At 43.9% G+C, this 25,226-nt stretch overlaps 1 protein-coding gene across 1 annotated transcript; it reads right to left on the bottom strand.

The window, feature by feature from the left end:
• On the bottom strand, positions 1–21,854 carry HAL (histidine ammonia-lyase). Its single transcript, XM_048835533.2, has 20 exons — positions 21,608–21,854; positions 21,135–21,195; positions 20,934–20,961; positions 20,313–20,387; positions 20,143–20,215; positions 19,982–20,048; positions 19,749–19,786; positions 19,538–19,663; positions 14,599–14,738; positions 12,866–12,913; positions 10,526–10,673; positions 10,342–10,437; positions 10,168–10,226; positions 9,411–9,491; positions 8,508–8,573; positions 8,256–8,421; positions 3,757–3,891; positions 2,324–2,432; positions 2,152–2,221; positions 1–843 (listed from the first exon to the last, which is right to left on the bottom strand). The coding sequence occupies exons 1-20, from the start codon at positions 21,852–21,854 to the stop codon at positions 694–696; spliced, it is 1,983 nt and encodes a 660-aa protein (XP_048691490.2). The 3' UTR covers positions 1–693.
• Between the last annotated feature and the right edge of the window lie 3,372 nt (positions 21,855–25,226).

Genomic DNA, 25,226 nt, shown 5'->3' with positions numbered 1-25,226 from the left:
TTAAGAGCTTTAAGTACCCTCTTTAATTTTCAGGGGGGTAGAATTTAGCAACACAGTCCCCTCCAACTGACATTAATGCAAAATTATTTCACCACCTGCAGAGTGGGTGGATTACATATGCATAAATAGCCAGGTTTATTCACATGAAGAATTTACTTTTTATAGGAATATCACGGTTTGATTTTTAAATCAGTAAGGAAAAGGTAACCCCAGTAATATTCTGCCATTGCAGTTAGTAAACTCTGTACTATGTAAAGTGTCCATTCCACATATTTTTAGTAAATAAAGATATTAGGCCAAATCAAGCAGTTCTTAGGCTAAACTCCCATTGGCTTCAGTGGAAGTTTTGCCTGATTAAGGACTGTATGATTTGATGCATTTCTCTTGTAACTGATTATTTCATGTTTGATCTCATTTGGCCAAATTCAGTGCCAGCATTAGCGGGAGCAAGTCCCCTGAAGTCAATGGAGTTGTACCAATACGGTTGTATTTAGACCATTGTTTAAATTAGACCATCAGCAAATTCAATCTAATCCACTCTACAATCCAACAGGATCTTTTTACAGGTGAGACAACTACCTACACACGCTTCCTTTATATTCCAGGAAGAAACCATGTTGTATCATAATAAAACAATCTCCATCAAACAAAGCACTGAAAAAGGATTTTCTATGTACCAGACTTCATAGCACATTAAAGTTCTTCCTGATCACTGTGATCAGTCCCAACACATTTATTCATTCTCAATGAATCCAGAGAAAAGGCTGTGGGTGAAACAGGTCTTGATTCAGGAATATGCTCCCGTCTATATTTTTCAATGTAAGGTTCAGCTACTTCCCAAACCTACAGGACAGAAAGAGCAACAGCAGAGTCAGACGTGAAGGCTGAAAGATTTTATGTTCAAACTGAGTCATATGTCAATGCACAAGAGTAGAGCACCCTGTGCAGACAGTAGCAGGGCATAACTAACTGAATGTAATAGATATTCAGAAATAAATTGCATGTGGCCATCTGAAATAGACATAGGGTCAGAGCTGGCAGCTGAAGAGCGACACTGCTACTCAAAACTGCTACTGAGTGTAAGAATCTGTTGGGAAGTTACAGTTTTGCTGGGTAAAGGGGGATCTGGGTGCAGTTGCAAGGGAATGGGATATGGCTACTGTCCTGACTGATGCAAGGTGAGTTTTCTCGGGTGGGAGGAGACATTGCATCTCCTAATACCCAGATGATGACCTAGGGAGGGATAGGAGCTGCTAGGGATGGGTCCCTGGTGTCTTATAGAAAGCATCTGGTCATGCAGGTGCCAGGGTAGCATGGAATGGAAGACTGGCATGGCCAAGAAAGGTCAGTGATTGGCAGCACTGGCAAGGAGTGGCAGATTTCACCGGACATTGGGGCTCAGATTTACTAAGGAACCTAAAGGTTGGAAAGTTTTCCTTTTTCTCCTTTGTTGTTCCCCCTAGCAGGGTTGTAAGACAGGTGGTCTATTAGGGACCATATGGCTGCAAATAGTTTGATAGGTCAGTAGGGACCTCATCTCTCTCTCGCTCATTCTTCTGTTAGTTACATTTTACAACTGTAAAAAAATGAAGTGGGTTCCAAACCCTCTAGCCGAGCACACAATAGGGCTGTGTTAATGCACATCCTCATTGCTGCTCTCTCATCCTTGTGCTCCTATGGTTTGCCAGGTCCTCTGTTGTATTTGGTCTTGAATTGGGTAACAAGCTTTTTGGGATATGGACTGTCCTCCTACTCCCTGGCCCCTGTCCTGCAATGAGCTCCCCATGGATAGTACTCAGCAAGTACTGACTTTAATGGGGCTCCATGTAGATGCAGGAGTCCTGCTCATTGCAGGACTGGGCTGATATTTGTAAAGTCCTGTCAGTTTCAATAATCTAAGCCATTTATCAATAACACAATGGGGGGGACTCATTTAAAATATATTATTTTTAAACTAAAAGCGTCCCTTTAAAAGACTATGACAAACTAAAATCTTCACACATCTTCCTTCAGAGAAGGTGGTAATTAAATCATGCATGCGAGAGGAAGAGCTCTTTTTCCCTTGAAGCATCAAGGGCTGTTTTGAAAGAAGAATTGCAGATCCCTTCATAAGGAATGAGTTACTGAACAAATGCCAGTGTCAACACCTGCCTTCTGCTCCACAAGCAGCCTGTGAGCTGCCTCAATGTCTGGGGCCATGAAGCGATCCTTTAGCCAAGGCCTGAAAGGAGACAAATTGAGAACATTAGCCAAACATTAACCAACACCGTAGTTAGCAGGTCTTCAAAGCTGTAACTTTTGGGAAAAGGTTATTTGATTTTACCTTACAACAGAGCGCACAAGGTCATAGACTTTCTCCAATGGGGTGGTTGTTCTCAGGGGGCGTAGGAACTCAATGCCCTGGCAGGCTGCAAGAAGTTCAATGGCCAACACTAGGAAACCAAACAGTGAAAGGCTGGATAGTGGGTTTTAGGATGTACAACTCATTGTACGTTTACATTTGGAAAACGTCTAAAAGGAGTTTGTTACTGTTAGTTAGTACCTCACAACTTCAAAGTGCTATGCAAAGTTTAATTGAAGCAGATAAACAGAAGACCCATTTAATAGATGGGGAAACAGATGGAGATTCCTGCTGATACTTAAAAACAGTCTCTGATTTTGGATGTCCAGACATGCTGAGCCTGACCTTTCAAGGCGCTAAGCGCTCAGAAGGCCTGTTGTCTTCAACTGGCAAGCGGGCTGCTCAGCACGCATGAAAATCCCTTCCAAGGTACACCCCAAAACAGAGACATCCTAAATCACAGCCCTCCCCAGAACTAAATTAGATGTAGCAATGGGCCTAAGCTGTAGAATTCACATCCAGTTTTGAAACTCCCAGGTGCGCTGGGGTGTCCAGAGATGGAGTTTGGTTCAGGCCCACTTCTTGTTAGTATGAAAACTCTGGTAGAACTAAAAGATCTTGACACATATGTATTGGAAGAGCTTGCACAGTATCTGCCTGTCTAGTGGCATTTATCTCTCACTTACACAAGGGCCAAATTCTCCTAAGGAAGACGTTATCTAAGACACATTGTTTTCTCCAGGTACATGTTCACTTTGCTGAATGTGCAAAACGATAATACTTAGTATTTTTAGAGATCTCTAGAGCTTCAAAGCACTTCACGTATCAACCCATGTAAGAGAAAATTGTACATACTGGTTTTCATGGTATGTATTGTTGTGTTCTTCCAGCAACAGCTGAAATTAGTATTTTTTCAAAGTTACAACTTTAATCTTTTGAGACAATGGAAGAATTTTCGCTTAGTGTCTCTTTGATAAGTGGTTTTGTTTCAGTGGAACACACTAATCTACATTCATCTCAATAATATTTCTGCTAGAAAGAAATTAAAGTAACTACTTAAGACAGTATCTTAAAAGACTTCTTTAAAACGACTGAAGGGTCCATTTTAAAAAAAATGATGCCACGTAGAAGAAAGGTTTCAGAGAAGCAGCCGTGTTAGTCTGTATCTGCAAAAAGAACAGGAGTACTTGTGGCACCTTAGAGACTAACAAATTTATTTGAGCATAAGCTTTCGTGAGCTACAGCTCACTTCATCGGATGTGAGCTGTAGCTCACGAAAGCTTATGCTCAAATAAATTTGTTAGTCTCTAAGGTGCCACAAGTGCTCCTTTTCTTTTTACGTAGAAGAAAGGCATTTAGTTTTAACTTAGCTACAATACAGTAGATCTGTCTAAAAATCAGTGTCTTAATTTTACCTTGTTCAACATGTTCAATAACTTTCAGTGCTTTTCGTGCAGCCCATCCGCCCATGGACACATGGTCCTCTGTAGCAGCACTGGTTGAGAGAGAATCCACAGAAGAGGGGTGGCACAAGGCTTTATTCTCAGAAACTGCAAAAGTCCAGTGTGAATAAATGGTGTACTGTATGGACAAACAGGAGCTAGAAACAATGGCTGAGTCTAAAATGCTGCAATGAAGGATCCAGACCAATCCATGGTAAGTGCATGCCCATGGTATGGCTTGACCGAGCCATCTGCAACATCTAACATTCAAGCCATTTTGCCTCTGAAGACAGTAATGTTGTACATTGATCAACCAATGCTGATATTAACCCAAATATATAAAGGTAAATATTACGTCCAGAGAAAAGATCTTGTTTAAAATAGACCAAGGGTCCCTTCTTCAGCCCAGCTCTGGTGGTGCAAAGTAGCTGCAAAACCCCCCCACTATATCCTCCTCTGCTCTTGGCATCCTCCTGAGGGCTCCCCCAGCATAGAACATTCCCAAGAGAAAGACAGTATGTCTGGGCAATTCCAACACCCCTGAAATCCAGAGCTGCTGGAATGGAGTCTTAAAGCAGCCCCGAGGATGCCTTAACTTATGTCAGACCAGCCCCCAGCTGGTCCCATGATCTAGGGAGTGTAAAAATTGCTTTCCCTTTCCCCAGCATCAAGCCTGGCAGGGCCAGACCGGAATATCTGGTTCAAATGTGGACTACATATATCTATGTTTTAATACTCAAAAGAATTCCATTTCCCAGTTTTGACCTTTCCAGTCCTATATTCTACAGTGGCCCTTGGACCTTTTTATCTTCTTGTACAAGTTTCTAACTCAAGAACAACTCCTTCCCCTAACCTTAAATGCTTTTGTGCCATGTGTGGTTTGGCTGCTTCTAGCTCTAACAGAGCTTCCAACAGCAATAAAAGCAGAGGAAGAAAAAAGCCCCGAAGAGCCAGAAAGTGGGCTTCATAGTGAAAGTACAAAGCCGGGAAGGAGTCTTGCCATTGCTTTATTTAAGGCAATTGGTATTTTACATCTCAAAAGGGATTGGCTTGCCCAATTTTATTTTCATGATAAATACTGTCCAAAATGTGGTGTTAAGAGGAGAGGCCTAGAGACCGCGAACCAATGCAACAATCAACATCTGCAGAACTTGCAAAACTTCCCTTGAAAGTAATGGAGTTTTGTCAGAGTGAGGATTGCAGGAAGTTATTTGGAGGACTCTCTATAAAATGCAGTCTTACTCTAGCAGGGGGGTAATGAAGCACTTATTCACAGTATTCTAACTTCATCTGGACCTAGATCTTTCACTGTGAATCTGACTAAATAAAATTCACTTGTAGCCCTCTTGCCACAGAGAAGCAGCTCCCATATAAAACAACCCAGAATCAGACTGAAAAAGCAGCTGTCTCCCTTGCCTGTGCTTGGGGGACGCACACAGCTCATGGAAAATTGGCCATATACTGATCAGCATGCCTGGGATGGGACTACCAATGGCAGACTCCAGAGAGCCTTCACATGGCTGGGGCATGTGAGCGGAGCCTGACCTGTGACCAGGGAATCAGGATGGAGGACTTGGAAGAGAAGCAGTCTCAGAGTTACTCTGTGCAGTACAAGGGGCGACAACCATTTTGCCTCTCCCATTCAGAAGGTCTGAGACCCAGTATCCCTAGCTCCAAATCAGAGAGTCTGAGGTCCAAGATAAGGCTGCACCAAGGAGGACTGAAAGCCAGCTGAGTCTGTTAAGGCCTCCTCTCCTGCACTGTTAGGCACGCGAGAGTCTCATCGAAACAGAGCTGGAATCAGCAGTCTCTCATCTGATACACGCCTCCAGTTGTAACACTGAACACTCATCTTACTTTCTCATATTTGGTCGAGAAGTTTGACTGCCTGCGGATCTTTGTTTCAGCATTTCTGTAGATAGAATCCGACCTGAAACACACCTTCAATATACTACCCATCTGAGAAAACAATTCTAAACTGCCCAGCACAGCCACTAATGCTACACAGAACAATCAAAGCAACAAAGCTTTACAAAACAAAGGGTCAGAGACCAGGAATTGCACATAGAAGTCAGTTCTCATCAGGACCCTGGGCATTCTTGGGACACACAATACTGAAGATGGGTGGAAAGCTGAGCCCTACACAAAGTGCCAGGCCTGCCAGTCAATTGACTCAAGATAGTAAAAGGTGTGGGCCCCTCCAACGCCCTGCACAGGAATCACATCCTTCCAACAGGACAAGTGGTGAGGAGGCCTGTCAGAACTGCCTCACCACCAACATACACCATTCGACAGACAAGTGGTCAGCAATGGCCTCATAGTATTACTCTTTTACAAACCTTCAGCTATTCCTCAGAGGTCAGAAGACCACAATTACCTTACACAGTAGCTCTTTCTGGCTTAGAGGGAGAGGACAACACTGGGTATCAACACCAGCAATTTACTTTTAAAGTGCCTGAGCCCAAGCTCTCTGAACAGATTGTTTGCACCCTAGTGTGAACCAATCAGGTTAAATATCCCAGAATCATGGTATGCCTCACCAGTTCATGATGTCATGCCTGATCTCCCCATAGGGTCACCCTACAGTGGAGAAGAGAATGTCCAGGCCATTCATGGTCAAGAAGAAATCAATGACTCTGGCTTTGAAGATGGAGAACACGACATAATGAGCCTAGACAGGTTAAACCCACCATAAAGTTATCCTGTGATTCATTGAGAGTCCCTAAGGATATGGTACATAAATGGATAGCACCCAAGGCGGCTTTGTTGTTATGACCTCTGGGACAGGGCATAGGGCATGTAACACTCGGTATGTCCCAGAAATCCCAGTCTCATGTATGCACCTCTGTATGAATCAGGGGTTATGTAGGTCTGAGATTACATAGCCAAGGAGAGTATTTTCTGTATTTTGTATGTTTGCATGTGGACTGTTTTAAACTTGATGAGGCCATCAAAGTCTGTAGACAGGGGAGAGTGTAGCCCCCTTGCTAGGCTAGGGACTTCAGAGAAACAGCTCCCAGCAGCTCCCACATAGCACAGCACAGACTCAGAGCCTGGAACTCCAATGGAGACTGCCTGTCCTGGGTGGGGACGGAGGGAAAGTCAGCCTGTGGAGGATGGGCCAGAGTCTGACAGACATGCCTGAGATACCAAGAGCAGACCCTGGGAAAGCTTGCACATGGTTGGGGTCATGTGAACTGAGCTTGGCAGGGACCTGTGACCAGGGGGAGAGCTGGCTGCAGGGAGTCAGGCTGGAGGAGGAGAAGAAGGGCGGAGGAGGAGAAACAGCCTCAGATTTGCTCTGTGAAGCAGAAGGGGAGACAGGCAGCCATTTTGATTCTCCCCCTGAGAAGGAGTGAGCCTGCCCTGGAGCCCCCAGCTCCACAACACAGATGAGTCCTGAGATTCTGCTGCACCCCTGAGAAATGAAAGCCAGCTCAGCCCGTAGGCCTCCCCTGCACCAGAATCATTGTTGTGGGATTGGTTGAGGCATCATTTATTTAACAGCCTTGATTCCTTTGCTTGTTCTCTTTACCTCTTTTAATTTACCCCCATCCCTTCTGTGAATAAAATGACTGTGTGTTGGGTTTGACTTACTGTACCTGTGCATTGTGATAGCCTGGGGCTCGGGCTTGTTATTGGTTTATGCATCCAACCACTAGCTGGAGACACTGTGCGCTAAGCACCCAGCATCTATTGCTGTGTCCCTGAGAAGGAAAGTTTAAGGGGCTCCACACCACTCTTGGGGATCGGGGTGCCCCAGAAGGGAGCGCTACAGACAGAGATATGTTTTGTGTAGAATCAAAAATACAATTGTTTGTACATAAACAATTTGCTTTTTAGCTTTGTTGTGCTATTAGGGCCTGATTTTCAGAGGTGCTGGGTACTTGTAGCTCCCACTGATTTAAAGTGGGGCTGCGGCACTTAACCCTTCCAAAACTCAGACTCCAAACCTACGAAGATTTAAGCACTTGAGTAATCCTACTGTTGCCAACATTGTATTTAAAAAATAAGGAATTGTTTTCTTAGCGCTCCTGCCCCACCTCACTCCCAATATTATCATTAATAAATAAATAAAATAAATGAACACTACTCACCTACATTCACCGGGGGATTTCTTGCTGCTTTTTGCAGCATTCAGCAATGCCTGATCTTGTTGGACAGAGATGAAAAAATAAGGGACATCCCTTATAATAAGGGACTGTTGGCAACCCTAGCTTGACTGCTCGCAGGCTTAGAGCTAAACACATACATAAATCTTTACAGGTTCAGGGCCTCTGAGTCTAACGAACTGCAACTATATCAGATAGCTCAGCTGGACATGGGGAGAAAAGGAGAATTTACAGTTGGAGCTGAGAGCTGTTTTTTGGGGGTTCCTTTATCAGTAGTATCAAACTACCACAATGCTAATGTAGGTTGATCTTTCTAATTTTGTTCTCTTGCCATTCTTGCTTCGGCCTTTGTGTACTCACCCAGGGCCGCTGCTGTGCAGTGCGCAATCATGAAACCAGAGTTCAGACCGCCTTCGGTGACTAGAAATGCAGGCAGCTCACTGAGAGATGGGTTGCATAGTCTCTCAATCCTTCTTTCACTAATTGCAGCAAGTTCATGGACACCAATTGACAGGTAGTCCAGAGCCTACAAGAGAAGCTCTTGATGGAATCAGCTGATTTTTTAAAAAAATGTCAGAAAATAAGCTAATATTTCTCCAAATGCTTAATTACCTTTGCAGGGTATTCACCATGAAAATTTCCTCCAGAAATGGTCTCTCCCCTTTCAGCAAAAACCATCTTTAAAGACAAGTTAAGGTGCAAACATGAATGAAGAATTACTGAAGTACCACACATCTCTGAATATCCTATCTGAAAGGAGGAAGAATTGATGTGCAAATCCATATGCATATATAGTGTAGCTCACACTTCTGCATGTGCAGTTGTAAGAAAAAATGTAAAACAATGCCCCGTTCTCCCACCATACAGAAACAGCTGAATAGTATATTTTATTAAATAGGCTGGAGGGTCAGCAGGTGAAGGTTATAAGGAATGCAAAGCCACACGTGAGCACAGTTTCTAGTGTAATTTTCAATTGCCGGTGATGCTCTCACCAGTGGAGGTGAAATTTTATATATAGTGAGCAAGATGGGCACTCATCACTGCTATCAGCTAACACAGAGGAGCATCTTTTGTACATACCTTTATTCTTAAAAAGTGGAATTCACCCTTGTTCAGAGCACCAATACAAGGCGTATGCACAGAGCTTCCCAAAATGAGCTCATACAGCTCTTAAAGGTGGTGCATAGCTCTTGTAGTTACCCTCTGTAGAACTCAAAGTGCATTCTAGAATGCAAGTTTTGCCAACCTTGTGTCAACTGACAAGTCACCGTCAACCTTCAAGGCCAATTGGTGGCCAAAGTTCCCAGCTGCCCTTATAACCATGTAGGCCTTGATCCAGCAAAGCACTTAAATGTGTGCTTAACTTTAAGCAAGAGCAGTCCACTGACTAAGCACATACGTAAGTGATTTGATGGATCAGGGCCATAATTTCTGCTTCATTAACTAATAATCATTTAGAAGGGAAAAAGTAACCAACCAAAATTTTACGGAGAAACTGAATCATCAGAAAGATACAGGATTGTCCGTTGCACTGTTAATTTCAGTCATGATTATGTCCTTTACAAAAGCTATTGTGTCATTCGCCACGCCGTGGACCTAAAAGAAACAATAACAATTAGCCACAGGTTATGTCTATTTGTAGTTCATCCTCAAGATATAGATCCAGCCAATTCTACTTTCTGAGAGCACACTTCTGCCTTGCCCCCACTCCCAGACTTGGCACTCACTCACAGGGATACAGACTTTGATTTGATGTGATAACCAGGGAAATTGCTATTATGGAATGCTAGATATACTGTACTTATTAAAGATTTGACTTACTATTATTATGACTTTATAATATGATGATGACAACATAAATGTATAATTCTTTGTGTGTTTGGGTTGGCATCCCCTTGTCCCTCAGCCACATGTACAAGAAAGTACTCAAAGCTTAGCTAATTTGTCAATGTACATTAGGAATTGTTAAGGAATTATAAGTAAACTTGGGAAACCCCAGCTCTTTAGTTTTTACATAGGCAAAGCTCCCACCAATTTCAATAGTTTTGCTTGCGTTAATATGGATTGAGTTTATCGAGAGTTAAAAATCATTCCTGTGTACAAGGTCCAGGAACTACTTATGTCTCAATTAAGCCCTATTTGAGCTGAGTGGGAAATAATGTAATTGCATTATTTTAAAGGAGACAACCAACATTTAACTGACATTACACTAGGATTGGGATTTCACTGCCATTAGCCTATCCCTGTATTAAGGAGTGGGAAATTCATTTACCTGAGGGCAACAGCGCAGCGTATATGCATCCTGAACTCTGTCACAAAATCTGTGACTCTCTGCAAAACAAAAGAAAGATTCTTATAGAAAAGGCCACACGTCACTGTTTTAATTCCCTGTCTGTCCTGGAAATCAAATAGGTGACTTGCATGGCAGGAAGCAAAGACGTTTCACCTGCTATTTCTGATGGATGATGGTCAGAGTCTAAAAGTGACCTAAATCGGAATGCCACTTCAATCTGCCCCCGATGGGCACGCACTGCATGAATATCTGTTAAAACAAATGAAAGAGCGTTACACTTTTGCTTTGCCCTCTCCAAAAGCTAAGAGAAAGTGCACACAGAAAATTCAGTACCAACCAGTGTCAAAGGCTCTAGTTGTACCCTTCAGGACTTCAAGTGTCAGTGCAGAAACTATGTCCGCTTGCCTAGCAATAGCGCTGGCTCGTTCCACTGCTTCACATCCCAGCGAGGAGATCATTTGGGTTCCATTGATAAGAGCCAGACCCTTCAGAGAGATCGCAGGTGTTTATTTTCAATGAATCTGTTGCAGCCTTACACATGCCACAGCCATTGTAATTTTCATAATTACACGTGTCAGTCAAAGAAAGGCCTTTTCTAAGCTTCCTGGATCGTCATTAAATGAATCATAAAAAGGGCTAGAGATGCTATGTTCTCAGCTATTTGGTTATTTTTTGATACAGACAAGCCACCAGCTACTTTGAATCTGTTACATCCCCATGTCTCCTCACTAGGAGTTGTTTCCCAATAGCTAGTTTCACTAGCAAGCTAGTTATAGCCATCTGGCCATGATCGCTGATCAGCTCAGTGGGCTCCTGGTATAGGTTTGATGAAACCTAGCAAGCCAGATATACAGCTAAGGCCCTGAGGACTCTTCCTGTCATCCCAACATGCAGAAGACTCTGTCTAAAGTAAATGGGAGTTGTGTATGTACTAGGACCACAGGAGAAATCACTGGCAACAATCCACTTCGAGATCTCAGAAAGGGCATGACAAACACTTCCCTTTGTCCCCTCTGTCCTAGGAAAACTATATTATGCAGTGGCGAACACTAAACGTTTACAGTACTGCAGTAAAAGTGGAGGTACTTTTCCTACAATAAAACAGTATGGTGATGTGACTTCATTGCTCTAAAGCAAAAATTTACTTTTAACTGTTGGTCACTATATGTACCTTAGAAAGCTGATCCTGTACCCTGAAAAAACGTTTGAAGTAACATGAAGTAAACCTCATGTAATATGGCAGAATTTCTTTTTCTTTGTAAGAGTAACCCTTCTCCTGATTTTTTGACAAAATAATCAATTCAGCTCTAAGTATCAGATGGCTAGCTGTGTGAGTCTGTATCCGCATCTGAAAAAGTGGGTTTTTTACCCACGAAAGCTTACGCCCTAATAAATCTGTTAGGTCTTTAAGGTGCCATCGGGCTCCTCGTTAATTCAGCTCTAGACATGAAGAAGATGAGGTGTGGAAAAAATCCACCAAAGCAAGGAAACTTAGGGCAGGTCTATGCTACCACTTAAGTCAATCTAATGTATGTTGCTCAGAGATGTAAAAAAGCCCCCTTCTCCCGTCCGAGCGGCACAAGTTTCGCTCTGTCCACACTGGTGCTATGTCAGTGGGAGACTTGCCGTTAGACTTAAGGGGGAGATTCTGTTTTAACTCACCTTGGGCCTGTTCTAAAGCTCACTGAAGCCACAGCAGTCTTCCCATTGGCTTCAGTAGGCTTTGGATCAGGCATCTTGCTGCATGTACTGTAGGTATGACAATTACTATGGTCCACCATCAGTGGGATCAAGAGCACTGGAATATCTTACATACTAAGAACGTGCATGTCAGTTTATGTGGGTAAGATTTCATCAGCCTGGGTTTTTGTTTAATAAATTGATGAATATGCTTACATAAACAAACATTTATGCCATGCTAATGCTAGTTACTGCTTATTAAATATCACAAAATATGTTTAAGTTATAAAATGTGTTTCTTTCTCTAAACTACCAACACAAAAAGCCTTCTGGTCCCCACAATGCAGGATAAAAGCCATCTGAATTACTAAAGGTTTTACATTCTTAAACAAAACCCATCTCATAAAATAAGGGCTTGTCTGAACACACTACTTCTGGTGACAGCCAGCTGAGATGAGCCCTGAGCACTGAAATGTAGAACAGAGAGCAGACAGGTCAGTTCTGCAGTAATTAGCGCAGCACGCAACAGCAGGAGGAGGATTATTTGCACTGGTTTAGTTGCCATGGAAGTGGGATGCGTCTACACAGGCACTATACCAATTTAATTTCCACTGATGCAGACTTACCTTAGATAGGAATTGGGGTAATTTCCACTGTTGGATGTCCAGGAAACCCCTGATGGTAAAAAGTGTGTGTGTGGATGAATGGCAGTTCCAGAGGAACTTTTATATGTAGACTGGACCTAAGTTTAACCCTGGTCTGAAGCTTTGTACACAGAGCTTCTATAAATTATTGCGGTTGAACTAAATCACACATAAATGGGAGGTGAAATGGAAACGCTGACATACCCTTTACTGTAGAGTCTCTAATGGGTTCCCTGAAATAGATGTCTAAAAACCTTCTGGAACTGGATTTAAAATAACCATTAATTCATCTCACTCTTAAAATACAGGCAACATATGCATAAAGCCGATTGGCGAGGCTTGGTTTTCATTACCTCCTTTGGTTTCAAGGTTATCGGCTTCAGGCCATGGGCTTGCAGCACCTGTAAAGCAGTTTATTGAACAGGGCGTTAGTGAAAAATGTCTTTCAATATATTGATGGGACGACTTCGCTGATTGCATACAACCCTCTTTTTTATCTTTTGCTAATAAACATTTTGGAATATTCCACAGTTAAGGGAGGGAAAAAAACGCTTTTTATGCACTAACATTGAGAACCCTCTTTTGACCTGGCTACCTGAACTAATGCATGCTCTGTCCTGTCACATGACACACCCAGGCTTCAAGTCCAGTGCTGTCATTCCTCAGGGTCAGCACAGTCTGGGAGTGCTTGAGAGGTGGCGCAGTCGCAGCCCATTAAGGAGTGGTGGTGTTATTCCACACCACGAAGCAGAGATTCTTATGGCAAATGAAGGAGAAATAGTGCTTTGATTCTGACTAGAATCGTATCCAGTCCTCCTCGGCTGGACAGATGGTAAATCTGAAAGAGAGGCCTGCTGAGGCAGTGATGACTGGGAGAAGCAGGAAGAACAGTGGCAGGAAAGAGACGCTTCAGCCCCCAGAGGAGATGCAGAAGACTTTTCCACCAACAGCAAATGCAGTTAGTGAATGGAGGAAGGATGGCTTTTGGTTAGGGCAAATAACTGGAAATCAGCAGGATGGGTTCAATTTCCAACTCCGCTACAGACTGCTTGATTTAAATGAATGTACCATTAAATGAGATTAATGTCCTTAATCTCTTTGTGCCTCAGTTCCCTTCTGTAAAATGGAGATAACTGCACTTCCCTATCTCACAGGGATGCTGAGAGGCTACATACTTGGGAGGTGCTCAGATACGATGTTGACGGGAGTCATGTCAGTACCTAGGCAGATAAAGAATGGAACAAGCTACCAAGGCGGGTTATGGACTTTCCATCATTCGAGAGATCCATGGCTGGCTCAAACACTGATCTATTAGGGATGGAATACATTTTAAAAAAAAACCAATTCTGCCATGGTAGAGCTGGGTAGACTAAATCATGCCACAAAGGTTCCTTTCAACCCAAATTAATCTATTGAAAATGTTATATATTTATGTCATGCGTTTTCAGCTTTACTGAAGTTTATACATCTGCTTCTTGCTATTATAATACATAACAGAAATCTTAGTAACCCCTCTCTCCTCAGGAGAGAAAAACCCCTAAAAGTCTCCATTTACTTTTAGCATTTGAAACCACACCATTAATCCTCGGTTTTGTGGGATCATCTCAGGTTTGGTGGGCCAGTTCTGATGTTTGCAGGACAGAAGGTGCACTTAGAAATCTTTGGAGCTGGTACAACATGACATCTTGTCCATCCATCCAGATTCTGGCACTCATCAGTGTTGGATCTTGCATCATGTTGCTTCACTGCAAGGTGACAGTGTCTGTCTAGGCATTACTAATATGCCAGACATGGTGGCATCTAAACCCCAATATCATGATGCCTGGTGTTTGTTTTTTTCTATTCTTATGCCTCATTTTTCACCATGGTACCGGTCCTATAGGACAAACTGTTAAAGCAGTGCAGAAACAAATACTTCAATCACAAGAAAGTGACACGCAAAATCCAAAGGATATAAAATGTTATGAATCCATCACACAGTTCTGATGAAAAATGTTCCCTTTGCTCTCATAATAGACATAGTCTAGCCAGAGCCAATTGAAGGAGAGAGACAAAGAAGTCTAGTAGTCAGACACATTGATCTTACATATTTAGCATCAGCCCAGCCACTCTTTGGGGACCACATCTTTCCTTCTCCTATCAACCCCAAAGCAAGATGAGAAAGAGGGGCTAAGTCTCCACTGGCTCCAACTGTCCCTTTCTCAGGTATATAGGGCAGGCAGGATGCTAGGAAGAAAGCAGAAATCAGACTTTGGTTAGAGCCTCCATCCAGCCTCTCCTTGAAACAGAGACACAAGCATGTGAATCTGCCCTGGTTGTCTTGAAGTGACATACTGGAATAGCAGTGAAATGGAGAAGCATCACCCCCCTTGCAAAGTGGCATTTGTTAATTTTTCCTAAATTAGCTCCTGTAGTTTAAAAAGAAACCAGTTGTTTTTGGCCAACAAATCATAACAAAACAAACCTGATACGGGATTAAATTTTTAGTATCACAAGAATGGCTTCTACTCAGCTCATCATAGCATAGAATAGAATCATAGAAATGTAGGGCTGGAAGGGACATTGAGAAATCACCAAGTCCTGCACTGAGGCAGGACCAAGAAAATCTAAAGGGCTCACTCCTAAAAGGACCCTTTAAAAGTATGGAACCCACTGAACAGTTTGTTGCCTTTGAGCAGCTGACTGGAAATATAGGTCCAACTACAGGTCTTCACTTTGGCATCATATATTTGCACTGCCTCAGCAAAACTGGGATGAGTTTCAGCCTTTGAGGGGCACAAACCCTATCGAAGAGGATGCAGGAGACAGCATCTTTGCTCATCCCCAAGTAGAGTAAGATTTGGCCAGGGCTGACCTTAGGGGTGGGCAACGTGGCTGACCACCCAGGGCGTTGTAGTCAGGGGGCGCTGGGGTGAAGAGGCAAGGGGCTCTGGCTCCCCCTCGGTGCCTGCGGGATGCAGCCTGACGTGGCAGGAGCACCTGCCTCACTGCTTCTGAGCAGAGGGCCCCTGCTCACCACTCCACCTGGTTTCCCAGCCCAACTCCTAATCCTGCCTTCATACTCGGAGAGCTAGCAGGCTCTTCCTGCCCTCCTCCCCCCACACCCTCTGGGACTGTCCCAGCCCAGCCATTACTCCTTCCATGGGCAGCCTGAATGAGAGCGATGCTGCCCAATGGAAATGGGAGCTGGAAGATGCCAGCATCTTCAGGGTTGGGAGGGGAAGGGAGCTGAAATTGCAAGGAAAAGAGACAAGTCAGTCTGGTGGGTCCTGACCCCATGCCCAACCAGCTCCCGGGGCCTCCCTCACTGTGTCTCCAGGTCCCAGCCTCCCAGCTCTCAGGGGCTCCCCCTTTTTCTTGCTTATCCCAAAGGGAGGTGTCAGTGCATGGCATTTGGAATATTTCAGGAGTGAACTTTCCACCATCACCACCCACCCTAGCTACCTCCAGTGCACTGGAGCATTTGCATTTTAACCTCCCTCACCCATAACCCACCTTCCCTGGGACTGGGAAGGGGCACTTGAATATTGGGGATGCTCAGTAGTGGGGTGTGGGGAGAGATATGCCCTTCTGGAGTCCCCATGTAACTGTCCCCCTGCAGCCCCACACAAATGAGACTCACTGTGTACTACTCTGGTTCCCTCCCCTGTTCTCAGTTCACTGTGCTTCCCTGCCACTACCACAGCCCTTTGGTGCCCTCCTGTCACTGCCCCTCCGCTTGGACCGCTGACCCGTTGTGGGGAGCCCAGAGGGGCAGCAGGGGCCAGGGCAATGAGGGGGTGGATGGGGAGCCTGGGGAGGCAACAGGGGCCAGAGATGCCAAAATACAAGTTCAGCCAGGGAGCTATTTTCCCCAAGGCCAGCCCTGAAGTTAGCCCCTAAGCTACTGCAGTTGTTGATGTTACTAAATATTTGGAGACTCAAGTTCCTCAGATCAAATTAAAGCACTATTTCCCAGACCTTTGGACACTGAACCCCATTCAGGAAAATGAAAGCAATCACACACACACCCCCACTTTCAACACTTCTACATTTTGTAAAAAGGCCTACCCATACTCATGTATAGATCATCTGTGCCCTCCATCTCCCCACTAGTCCTGGAGGGCGCACCCCACACTTCAGGAAATGCTTATTTAGTGGCTACTTATGCACCAAGTCTGAAATTTTGGCTCCTTCAGCCCATATACACACATATGCTAGGAATGATTGGGCAGTTTCGTAACTCTGAAATGTTCATAACTGAACAAAACGTTATGGTTGTTCTTTCCAAAGTTTACAACTGAACATTGACTTAAAACAGCTTTGAAACTTTACTATGCAGAAGAAAAATGCTGCTTTCCCCTGCTTTTGTTTTTAGTAGTTTACGTTTAACACAGCACTGTACTATATTTGCTTCTTTTTTTTTTTTGTCTCTGCTGCTTTCTGATTGTGTTCTTCCAGGTCAAAATGAGGTGTGTGGTGTTCGTAGCTCTGAGGTTTTACTGTACATTTCTCAGTGAAGTCACTTCAGTCTGGGATAGAAGTTTCAATTAAAAATCATCCTGAAATTCAACAATTACATTTTTTTAAAATTGCTTACAGTTTAAAAATGGCTGATAAAAACTTGCGTACTGGACAGAACTTTGTATGTCAAATTTTAGCCCTAAACTGTTGTCTCCAGTAGGGTTTCATAAACCCTCGGCATAGGGGTTTATAATGCAAAGGTACACCAGCCTGTTAATACAACAACAACTGGATCCACAGCCACTATAATTACATTGGCCACAATTTTCAGAAGTGATTAGTGATTTTCAGTACCCCACTTTTGGTGCCCAAGACAAATTGAAGAGATCTGATTTTCACTACGCTTTCTGAAAAGAAAAAATAAAATCAGGCCCCTTTAAGGAATCTTAAATTGGGCACGTAAAATCTCCGACTAAATTCACTCCACTAACACTGGAGTATTATATTACCAGTGGTACATGGTTTACGCCACACTCCTGGCTCCTTCTCCAATGTTTAAAATATATTTGAACTTTTCAATTCAAATATATTTGAACTTTTCAATCTGAAAAAAAAGGGTTCTACTGACATCAGACCCACAGCTCTAGGTGAAAACTAAGTTAGAAGAACCACCATTTTGAAGCCACAGATACCTGGAATTATTCTCCTATTTGGGAGGAAGAGTAACCACTGCAAAGCCTCAGAATCCAACAGGAAGCCAGAGCCACCCTGAAGACCGCACTGGTTTTTCCTGCTTTGCAGGCCCCCTTCTCCAAGGCAGCATGGCTCCCTTATGTGACAAGCTGCCACTGGATGTAGAGTAAGTTGAAATTTTTTTTGGTAAAGAGTAAATTCATCAAAAAAATGCATTTTTCAGGGCACCGAAATGATGTGCAAATTCAGGGCAAATTTGGCAGATTTTTTTCAGCTGAAAAAAACCTGAAAACGAAAATTTTGGAAATGTCAAATCAGTTTATTGAAGAAAAAATTGAAATCAGCCATTTTGAAACTATCAAATCAAAATGACATTTTCAAAATGAAATGTCAAAGCAAAATAAAAAATGTCAAATGTCATTTCAATTCGACATGAGAAATGTTTCATCCCAAGTGATTTTTTTCTTTTTTTGTTTTCATTTTTGTGAGACAAAATTTTAAAAAGTTTGGATTTGAAACCAACCATTCCCCTCATTCCTTCCCCCCCCTTCGTAAGTTCACCCTGATGTGTATAACCGTAGCGCCTCTATTAGCCTCATGTCCCCAGCAATGCAAAAACCTTTCATTCATATAAACAGATTAAAAAACAAATAAACACTGAATCTTGTGCTCAGGATAGATGATGGATTGAAAGAAAACCCTCTAAACTGAAGTTTATTTGCAGAATGAGTATAATAGCACAGACAGAACAACTGCAAACGCCTCTCACCGTCTCTCATTGGCGGGACCATTTCTAGGAATGAAAGGTAGCTAGTTTCCAAGGTCACCCTTAACTTCCCTGTGAGCCTGCCAGCAATGATAGAAGTGGCATTGACTGTTTTGATGGTTTTGTTAACATGATTAACTGCCTACTAGCAACCAGCCTCAGGCCAGCTACTCAGTTAGGGCCCACTTCTGCAAGTCTTACTCAGAGCGAATTATTCCTATGAGCCCTCCTATTGATTTCAATGGAGCTACTCACACGAGTAAACGTGTCCCAATGGGCCTGCAAACACCTATGTGATCATTTTTTTTCCAGGAAGTAGTGCCATTGAACTCAAAGATGCTCACATGAGTGTTAGCCAGATCAAAGAGCAACTGTTGCAGAACTGAACCCCTAACAGAAGCCTAGCAGTTCGAGAATCAAGCCCTTAGCAGACAGGCAGTCACTATGGTGATAGATGAGGTATAAATACCTAGAAAGTGTAATATTTCACATAGGCCACTTTTCAAATAACTGATAAAGTAACAGCTTTCACTCACTATTAGCCTTCAGCTGCTTTTGAAATGGCAACCTAGTGTCTTCTCAGGTAATCAGCCCTGAGCAAACATTCTTAATTCTGCTTTCATTGTCTGTTAAATGCACACAATGAAGTTTATTTTCATGCCGAAGTGTTACCATAGTCTAATGACCCAAAGGGACAAAAGTAATACAATTGCAAAAGGTAATCTGAAGTGCTGCCTTTTTCTCCCCTCCCAAACTACAGCACTGTTCCTCCACCCCAAATTCTGCCGTGGAATTAATAAAACCATGAACACTTAATGAAAACAAATCAATAAAGAAAGTAGGGGTTCTAGTTAAGACACTTGACTGGGACTTGGGAGACCTGGGTTCAATTCCTGGTTCTGCCACAGCCTCCCTGGGTAATGTTGGCAAGTCAACTAAACTCTCTGTGCTTCAGTTCCCAATCTTCTGCGTGCTGTATACCTTTGTCCCATCTTGCCTACTTAGACTCCTTGGGACAGGGACTCTATGTACTTGTGCAGTGCCTAGCACAATGGGCCTGTGATCTAGGCACCGTTGTAATACAAAGGATAAAACAGCTGTATTCATTTCTAAATATCTTTACCATTAAATGCTTCAATAACTTGCTGGAGAGTTTCCAGTGAAATCCCACTGTATCCTTTTGCTAAGATATTGATCCTGAGAGCTAAAAGCATGCGAGATCTCTCTGGGATCAAAGGCTTCCCGACACCTGCAATGACAACAATTTCCAGGTTACAAACCCTAATTCTAACAGTTGTGGAAGAGAAACAAATTTGAAATCAATTTCCCACTACCTGCAGAATGTGACCGAATTAAGTTCACTTGAAGTTCCCTACAAAGAAAGAAAAGTCATTTAAAAACCAACTTGCAGTGTTCAAAAATAGAATTTTTTTTTCACAAAACTGAGCAAAAATATCCTTCTCCTTTTAGGAAGAGAAATGGACTAAAAATGTACACCATAGAAATAATATGGATCTACTTTCTATACACATTTTCTAAATTAAAGAAGGAAGTAGATACAACATACTTGAGTTTACTAGTTGGAATAACAGTTCGAGCAAACTTCCCAAAGCCAGTGGTGATTCCATAAACAACTGAAAGAAACAGATATTTCAGATAAAGAAGAGAATCTAACTAAACTAATCTAAAACAGACAACAAAATTAAGTTAGAAAAGAAAAAAAAATACCAGTCTGTTCTTTTACAATTCTTTCAATCACTTCTCTTGATTGTCTGACTTTAGCTTCAGCTTCAGATGTGAGCTAGAAAAACAATATTGTCAATATTCATTCCTCTATTACTATTTAAAAACTAACTAAATAAAATGTATTTAGAGTTCGATTCTTTCAAAATCTTTACCTTGATCTTGTAGAGCCCCTTTCCTAAATTGACCAGGTCCTCTGTTGTTAAGCTGTTCCCATCTAAATAAATATACTACGCAAAAGAACTGCATTTTAGTGAGTGTCATGTATATGTCAGCAATTTCTAAACCATCATAACTAAATAAATACAGTGAAAGCTTAATAGTGAACTTGGTTACAACAGAGTTCAGCCCCATTCTCATTCATACAGTAAGAACTATCTCAGAGAAGCATTAGCAAAGAACAGGTTATTTTACGAGAGGTAACAAGCTAAGCAGTTATCATGGATGATCCTGCAAACAGTGCAGAGCAAAGTGCTTCTTCTGTAGCTTCCGTGAGGTTACCCACAGTAATAGAAAGCACTACACTTGGTAGTAAATGTTTGCAGGAACTTACTGAGTCCTACTGAAAACAAATAGTATGTGTCACAAACAGCAATTCCATTTGAAATGTTCTGTGGGGTCCCTCTCTATGTCATGGGCAAATAGAGAAAATAGGTTTTCTTTGAATACTGCCATTTCCCCCACCATGATAAGAGGATTTCACCCTACGTCACCTTCTAACATGAAAAACTATTGGAATTGGGGCACATTTTATTAAGATCATTATTGAGCCATACCTTTTCTGGTTCTGGATATTTGCTATATCTGAAGCCACGTAAAGGAAAATAAAGGACATTCAAAACCCACACAAATAGCTGCCATTTAATTAGAGTTTTTGAAGGAAGACCTTTGAAGGGGGAAAAGGTACTAAGCATTTTCAACTTTAGCAAATCTAAGAATTGTAAAAATTAACCAAAGCAATGCTCAATAAAGGATACAAATAAACTCCTTCTAGCTTAGATGCAATGAAATCCGGAGACATTACATCTCCTTCTATAACTACAATGAAGAATGGGAAAAACAAAGAAACAAAATGAAAACTTATTGCCCATAGTTTGTTGCTACTGAGAATTCTTCATTAGCTAGAAAAAAATTAGTGACAAGAATTCTAATTTGCAGCCAAATGCATTTAAATGTCTTAACAAACGTACAGTAAAAGTGAAGTTACCATACCCCCAAATCCAAAACTTACAGCCAAACACTTCATATTCCACTTCATATCAACTGCATGACACAACAGAAGACCTAAAAAGCCTTCTCAAAACTGAGTTTGCAATTTAGTATTTTTTCTTAAATCTTAGATTTGCTATATCACAGAAATATAAAGTTTCAAGGTAAACAGAAAATACACACTTTGGGTCTCCTATGCAAGTGCAATCACCATATAATTTGTCATTACAGGTTTGCTTACCAACTTCAACAAACTCATTGTCCTCTAATGTGTCCTCCAAAGTATCATCATGATCCAGTAAGCCAAGGCCTTTGCACCTCCGAACACAGAATTTCACTTCTTCTACTGAGGCAAAGCCCCCATTATCAGGCTTGTTTTTCATGTAACGTCTCACAGCTTCCTTCCCCAGCCATCTCACTGTGTTAGTGCCCATTTGGCAAGGCACTGCCAGCCATTCCCCTCGGACATGCACTGTGTACTTTGGCATACTTCTCCTCTGTCTACGGTTGTCCCTCCACTAAAGGCAGCTGTGGTGTGAATCAGCCTTGTTTTTACCACACTATTGCCTGAAGAACAGCACCTGACTGGATTCCAACGTCCCAATCAGAAAAGGGCAAAAATCCTCCCTCCACCCCCAGACCCCCACCTTCACAAATAAGTTAGTGTATTTAACAAACTTTATCTACTAAAAAGCCAACCCTGGAAGCAAACCTTTTCCTAGACAGGAGATGGGAAACTGCTGACACAGGAGTTACCTTTTGAGATTGTGCCAAGGATGTAGCACCAGCTCCTTAAAGGTATTTAGGCGCCTCTATAACTTTGAGGGTCTGGACTGTAGAGTCTAAATCCAAGGCTAGCTCTGTTTGTAGATCAAGAATTTCCAAACGGATACTTCCAAAGGATTCTGGAATATGTTTTTATGGGCGTTTGGTTGTGTGTTTTAAAAACTTTGTGTTTTCAACAAGTTCTTGCTAAATGGCAACAGATTCCACCCTTTTATGAAAAACCCACCCAGGACAAAGTGGAGTGATACCCACATCATAACACGCACCAGTATGAATTGACACTAAATGGATCTCTTGGTAGGACCGAAGGAACACTGAACTATGAACTCACCTCTAAAGATGCAGTCTCTCCAGAGACTGCAGGGTAAAAGACAGTTACCTTTTCCGTAACTGGTGTTCTTCGAGATGTGTTGTTCATCTCTATTCCACAATAGGTGTGCGTGCTCGCCACGTGCACCGGTGCCGGAAGTTTTTCCCCTAGCAGTACCCATAGGGGGGAGCGCCTGCCTGGCACGGTATAAGGGGGGCTGTGCTCCCCCCACCCTCAGTTCCTTCTTGCCAGACAACTCCGACAGAGGGGAAGGAGGGTGGGATGTGGAATAGATATGAGTAACACATCTCGAAGAACACCAGTTACAGAAAAGGTAACTGTCTTTTCTTCTTCGAGTGATTGCTCATGTGTATTCCACAATAGGTGATTCCAAGCTATATCTGTTGGAGGTCACTAGGAGTTCACAAGTTCTCGGGATGGAATACGGACCTGCAGAACCTGGCGTCATCCCTGGCCTGGGAGATGATCTCTTAGTGCGAGGTGAACATGTGAACCGAAGACCATCTGGCGGCCCTACAAATGTCCTGGATGGGGAAATGGGCCATGAAGGCAGCCGACAAGGCCTGCGCCCGAGTCGAGTGTGCCCTCACAATGGGTGGCGGGGGAACCCCCGCCAGCTCATAACAGGAGCGGATGCACGAAGTGATCCACTTAGAAAGCCGTTGAGTGGAAATCGGCTGACCCTTCGCACACTCAGCCAAGGCAACGAATAGTTGCGAAGACTTACTGAACGGCTTGGTCCGCACGAGGTAGAAAGCCAGAGTTCACCTCACGTCAAGCATCTGGAGACAGCGTTCCTCACTAGTTGTGTGAGGCTTGGGGCAGAGGATGGGCAGAAAAATGTCCTGACCCACGTGGTAGGCGGAGACCACCTTTGGGAGGAACGCAGGGTGTGGGCGGAGCTGGACCTTGTCCTTATGAAAAACCATATATGGCGGTTCGGAGGTTAGGGCCCCGAGCTCCGAGACCCGCCTAGCCGATGTGATAGCTACCAGGAACACCACCTTCCACGAGAGGTGAGGCCAGGAACATGTGGCCAGTGGTTCAAACAGGACCCCTGTGAGACGAACCAGCACCAGGTTTAGGTCCCACTGTGGTACCAGGGGCTTGGAATATGGACAGAGATGGTCCAAACCCTTAAGGAATCAGCCGGTCATAGCATGGGAAAACATCATGTGCCCTTGCACTGGGGTATGAAAGGCTGATGTGGCCGCCAAATGCACCCTGACTGATGAGGGCGCCAGTCCCTGGGCCCTCAGGTGGTGGAGGTAATCAAGGATAAGCTGGGTCGGGGCGGCCATCGGGGAAACACCCTGGCCTGCCACCCATATCAAAAACCGAGACCACTCCTCCACATAGGAATGGCGAGTGGAGGGCCGTCTACTTTCGAGGAGGACGTGCTGAACCAGTTCCTAGCGTGTCCTTTCCTCACCACCTAGCCACTGAGCAGCCATGCCGTGAGATGAAGCATTGCTAGGTTGGGATGGAGACAGCGGCCCCAGTCCTGAGAGAACAGGTCCAGGCGGAATGGCAACTGCCATGGCGGAGCTACTGCCAGCCCTGAGAGGGTCCTGTACCAGTGTTGCCGGGGCAATGAGGCGGACCCTGGCTTTGTCCGTCTTTATTTTCTCCATGGCCCTGCTGATCAGAGGGAATGGGGAAAAAGTGTAGGGGAGCTGGCCTGACCAGGACAGGGTAAAGGCATCAGAGGTAGTGCCCCTCCCTAGGCCCCCCTGGAGCAGAACTGGGGGCATCATCAGTTCTGCCGGGTTGCAAATAGGTCCACCTGGGGAGTACCCCACCTTCAGAAGAGCTGGTGAGTCACTTCCGGGTGTAGAGATCACTCGTGCTGAGAGGAAAAATCCCTGCTCAAGCGATCCACCCTCACATTCTGGGAGCTGGCAGGTGGAAGGCTTTTAGGTAGATGTCATCAGCTATACAGAAGTCCCACAGTCTGAGGGCTTCGTGGCAGAGGGCAGAGGATCGGGCCCCGCCTTGCCTGTTGATATAGAACATCGCGGCCATGTTGTCCGTGAGGACCCTGACTATCTTGCCCTCCAGGTGCAAGGGGAAGGCCACACATGCCAGTCGCACCGCCCTCAGTTCCTTGACATTTATATGAAGGGGTAGGTCTTGTAGAGACCACAGGCTTTGGGTCTGAAAGTTCCCCACATGGGCCCCCCAACCCAGGTCCGACATGTCGGACACCAGCTCCAATGACGGGTCCCTGTCCCTGAATGAGACCCCTTGGAGCATGTTCTTTGGGACAGATCACCCCCGCAGGGAGGTGATCACCGAGTTCGGCACAGTGAGGACTTTGTCCATTCTGTCTGTGGCCTGGGAGAACTGCGAGGCCAGCCAGAGCTGGAGGGGCCTCATTCTGAGTCTGGCATGATGGACCACATATGTACACGCAGACATGTGACCCAGCAGTTGAAGGTAAATTCTGGCTGTTGTCACCAGGAACCTTGTGACTGAGTCGATGAGACCTTTCAGGTCTCGAAGCTGTCTGGTGGGAAAGAGGCCCTGGCCGACGTTGCATCCAGTAGCGTCCTGATAAACTCTATATCTTGGACCGGGACTAATGTGGACGTGGTATTGTTTATCAACAGCCCCAGAGCAGTACATGTGGACAGGAGGAGCGCCACGTGATCCCTCACCTGTGACTGGGAGGTGTCTTTGACTAGCCAGTCATCCAGATATGGGAATATTTGGACCCCCTGGCATCTGAGGTAGGCTGCTA

Source organism: Caretta caretta, chromosome 1 (assembly GCF_965140235.1).
Source record: "Caretta caretta isolate rCarCar2 chromosome 1, rCarCar1.hap1, whole genome shotgun sequence".
NCBI lineage: Eukaryota > Metazoa > Chordata > Testudines > Cheloniidae > Caretta > Caretta caretta.
The sequence above is the reverse complement of the archived record's forward strand: the minus strand, read 5'-3'. Positions and strand labels throughout refer to the sequence as shown.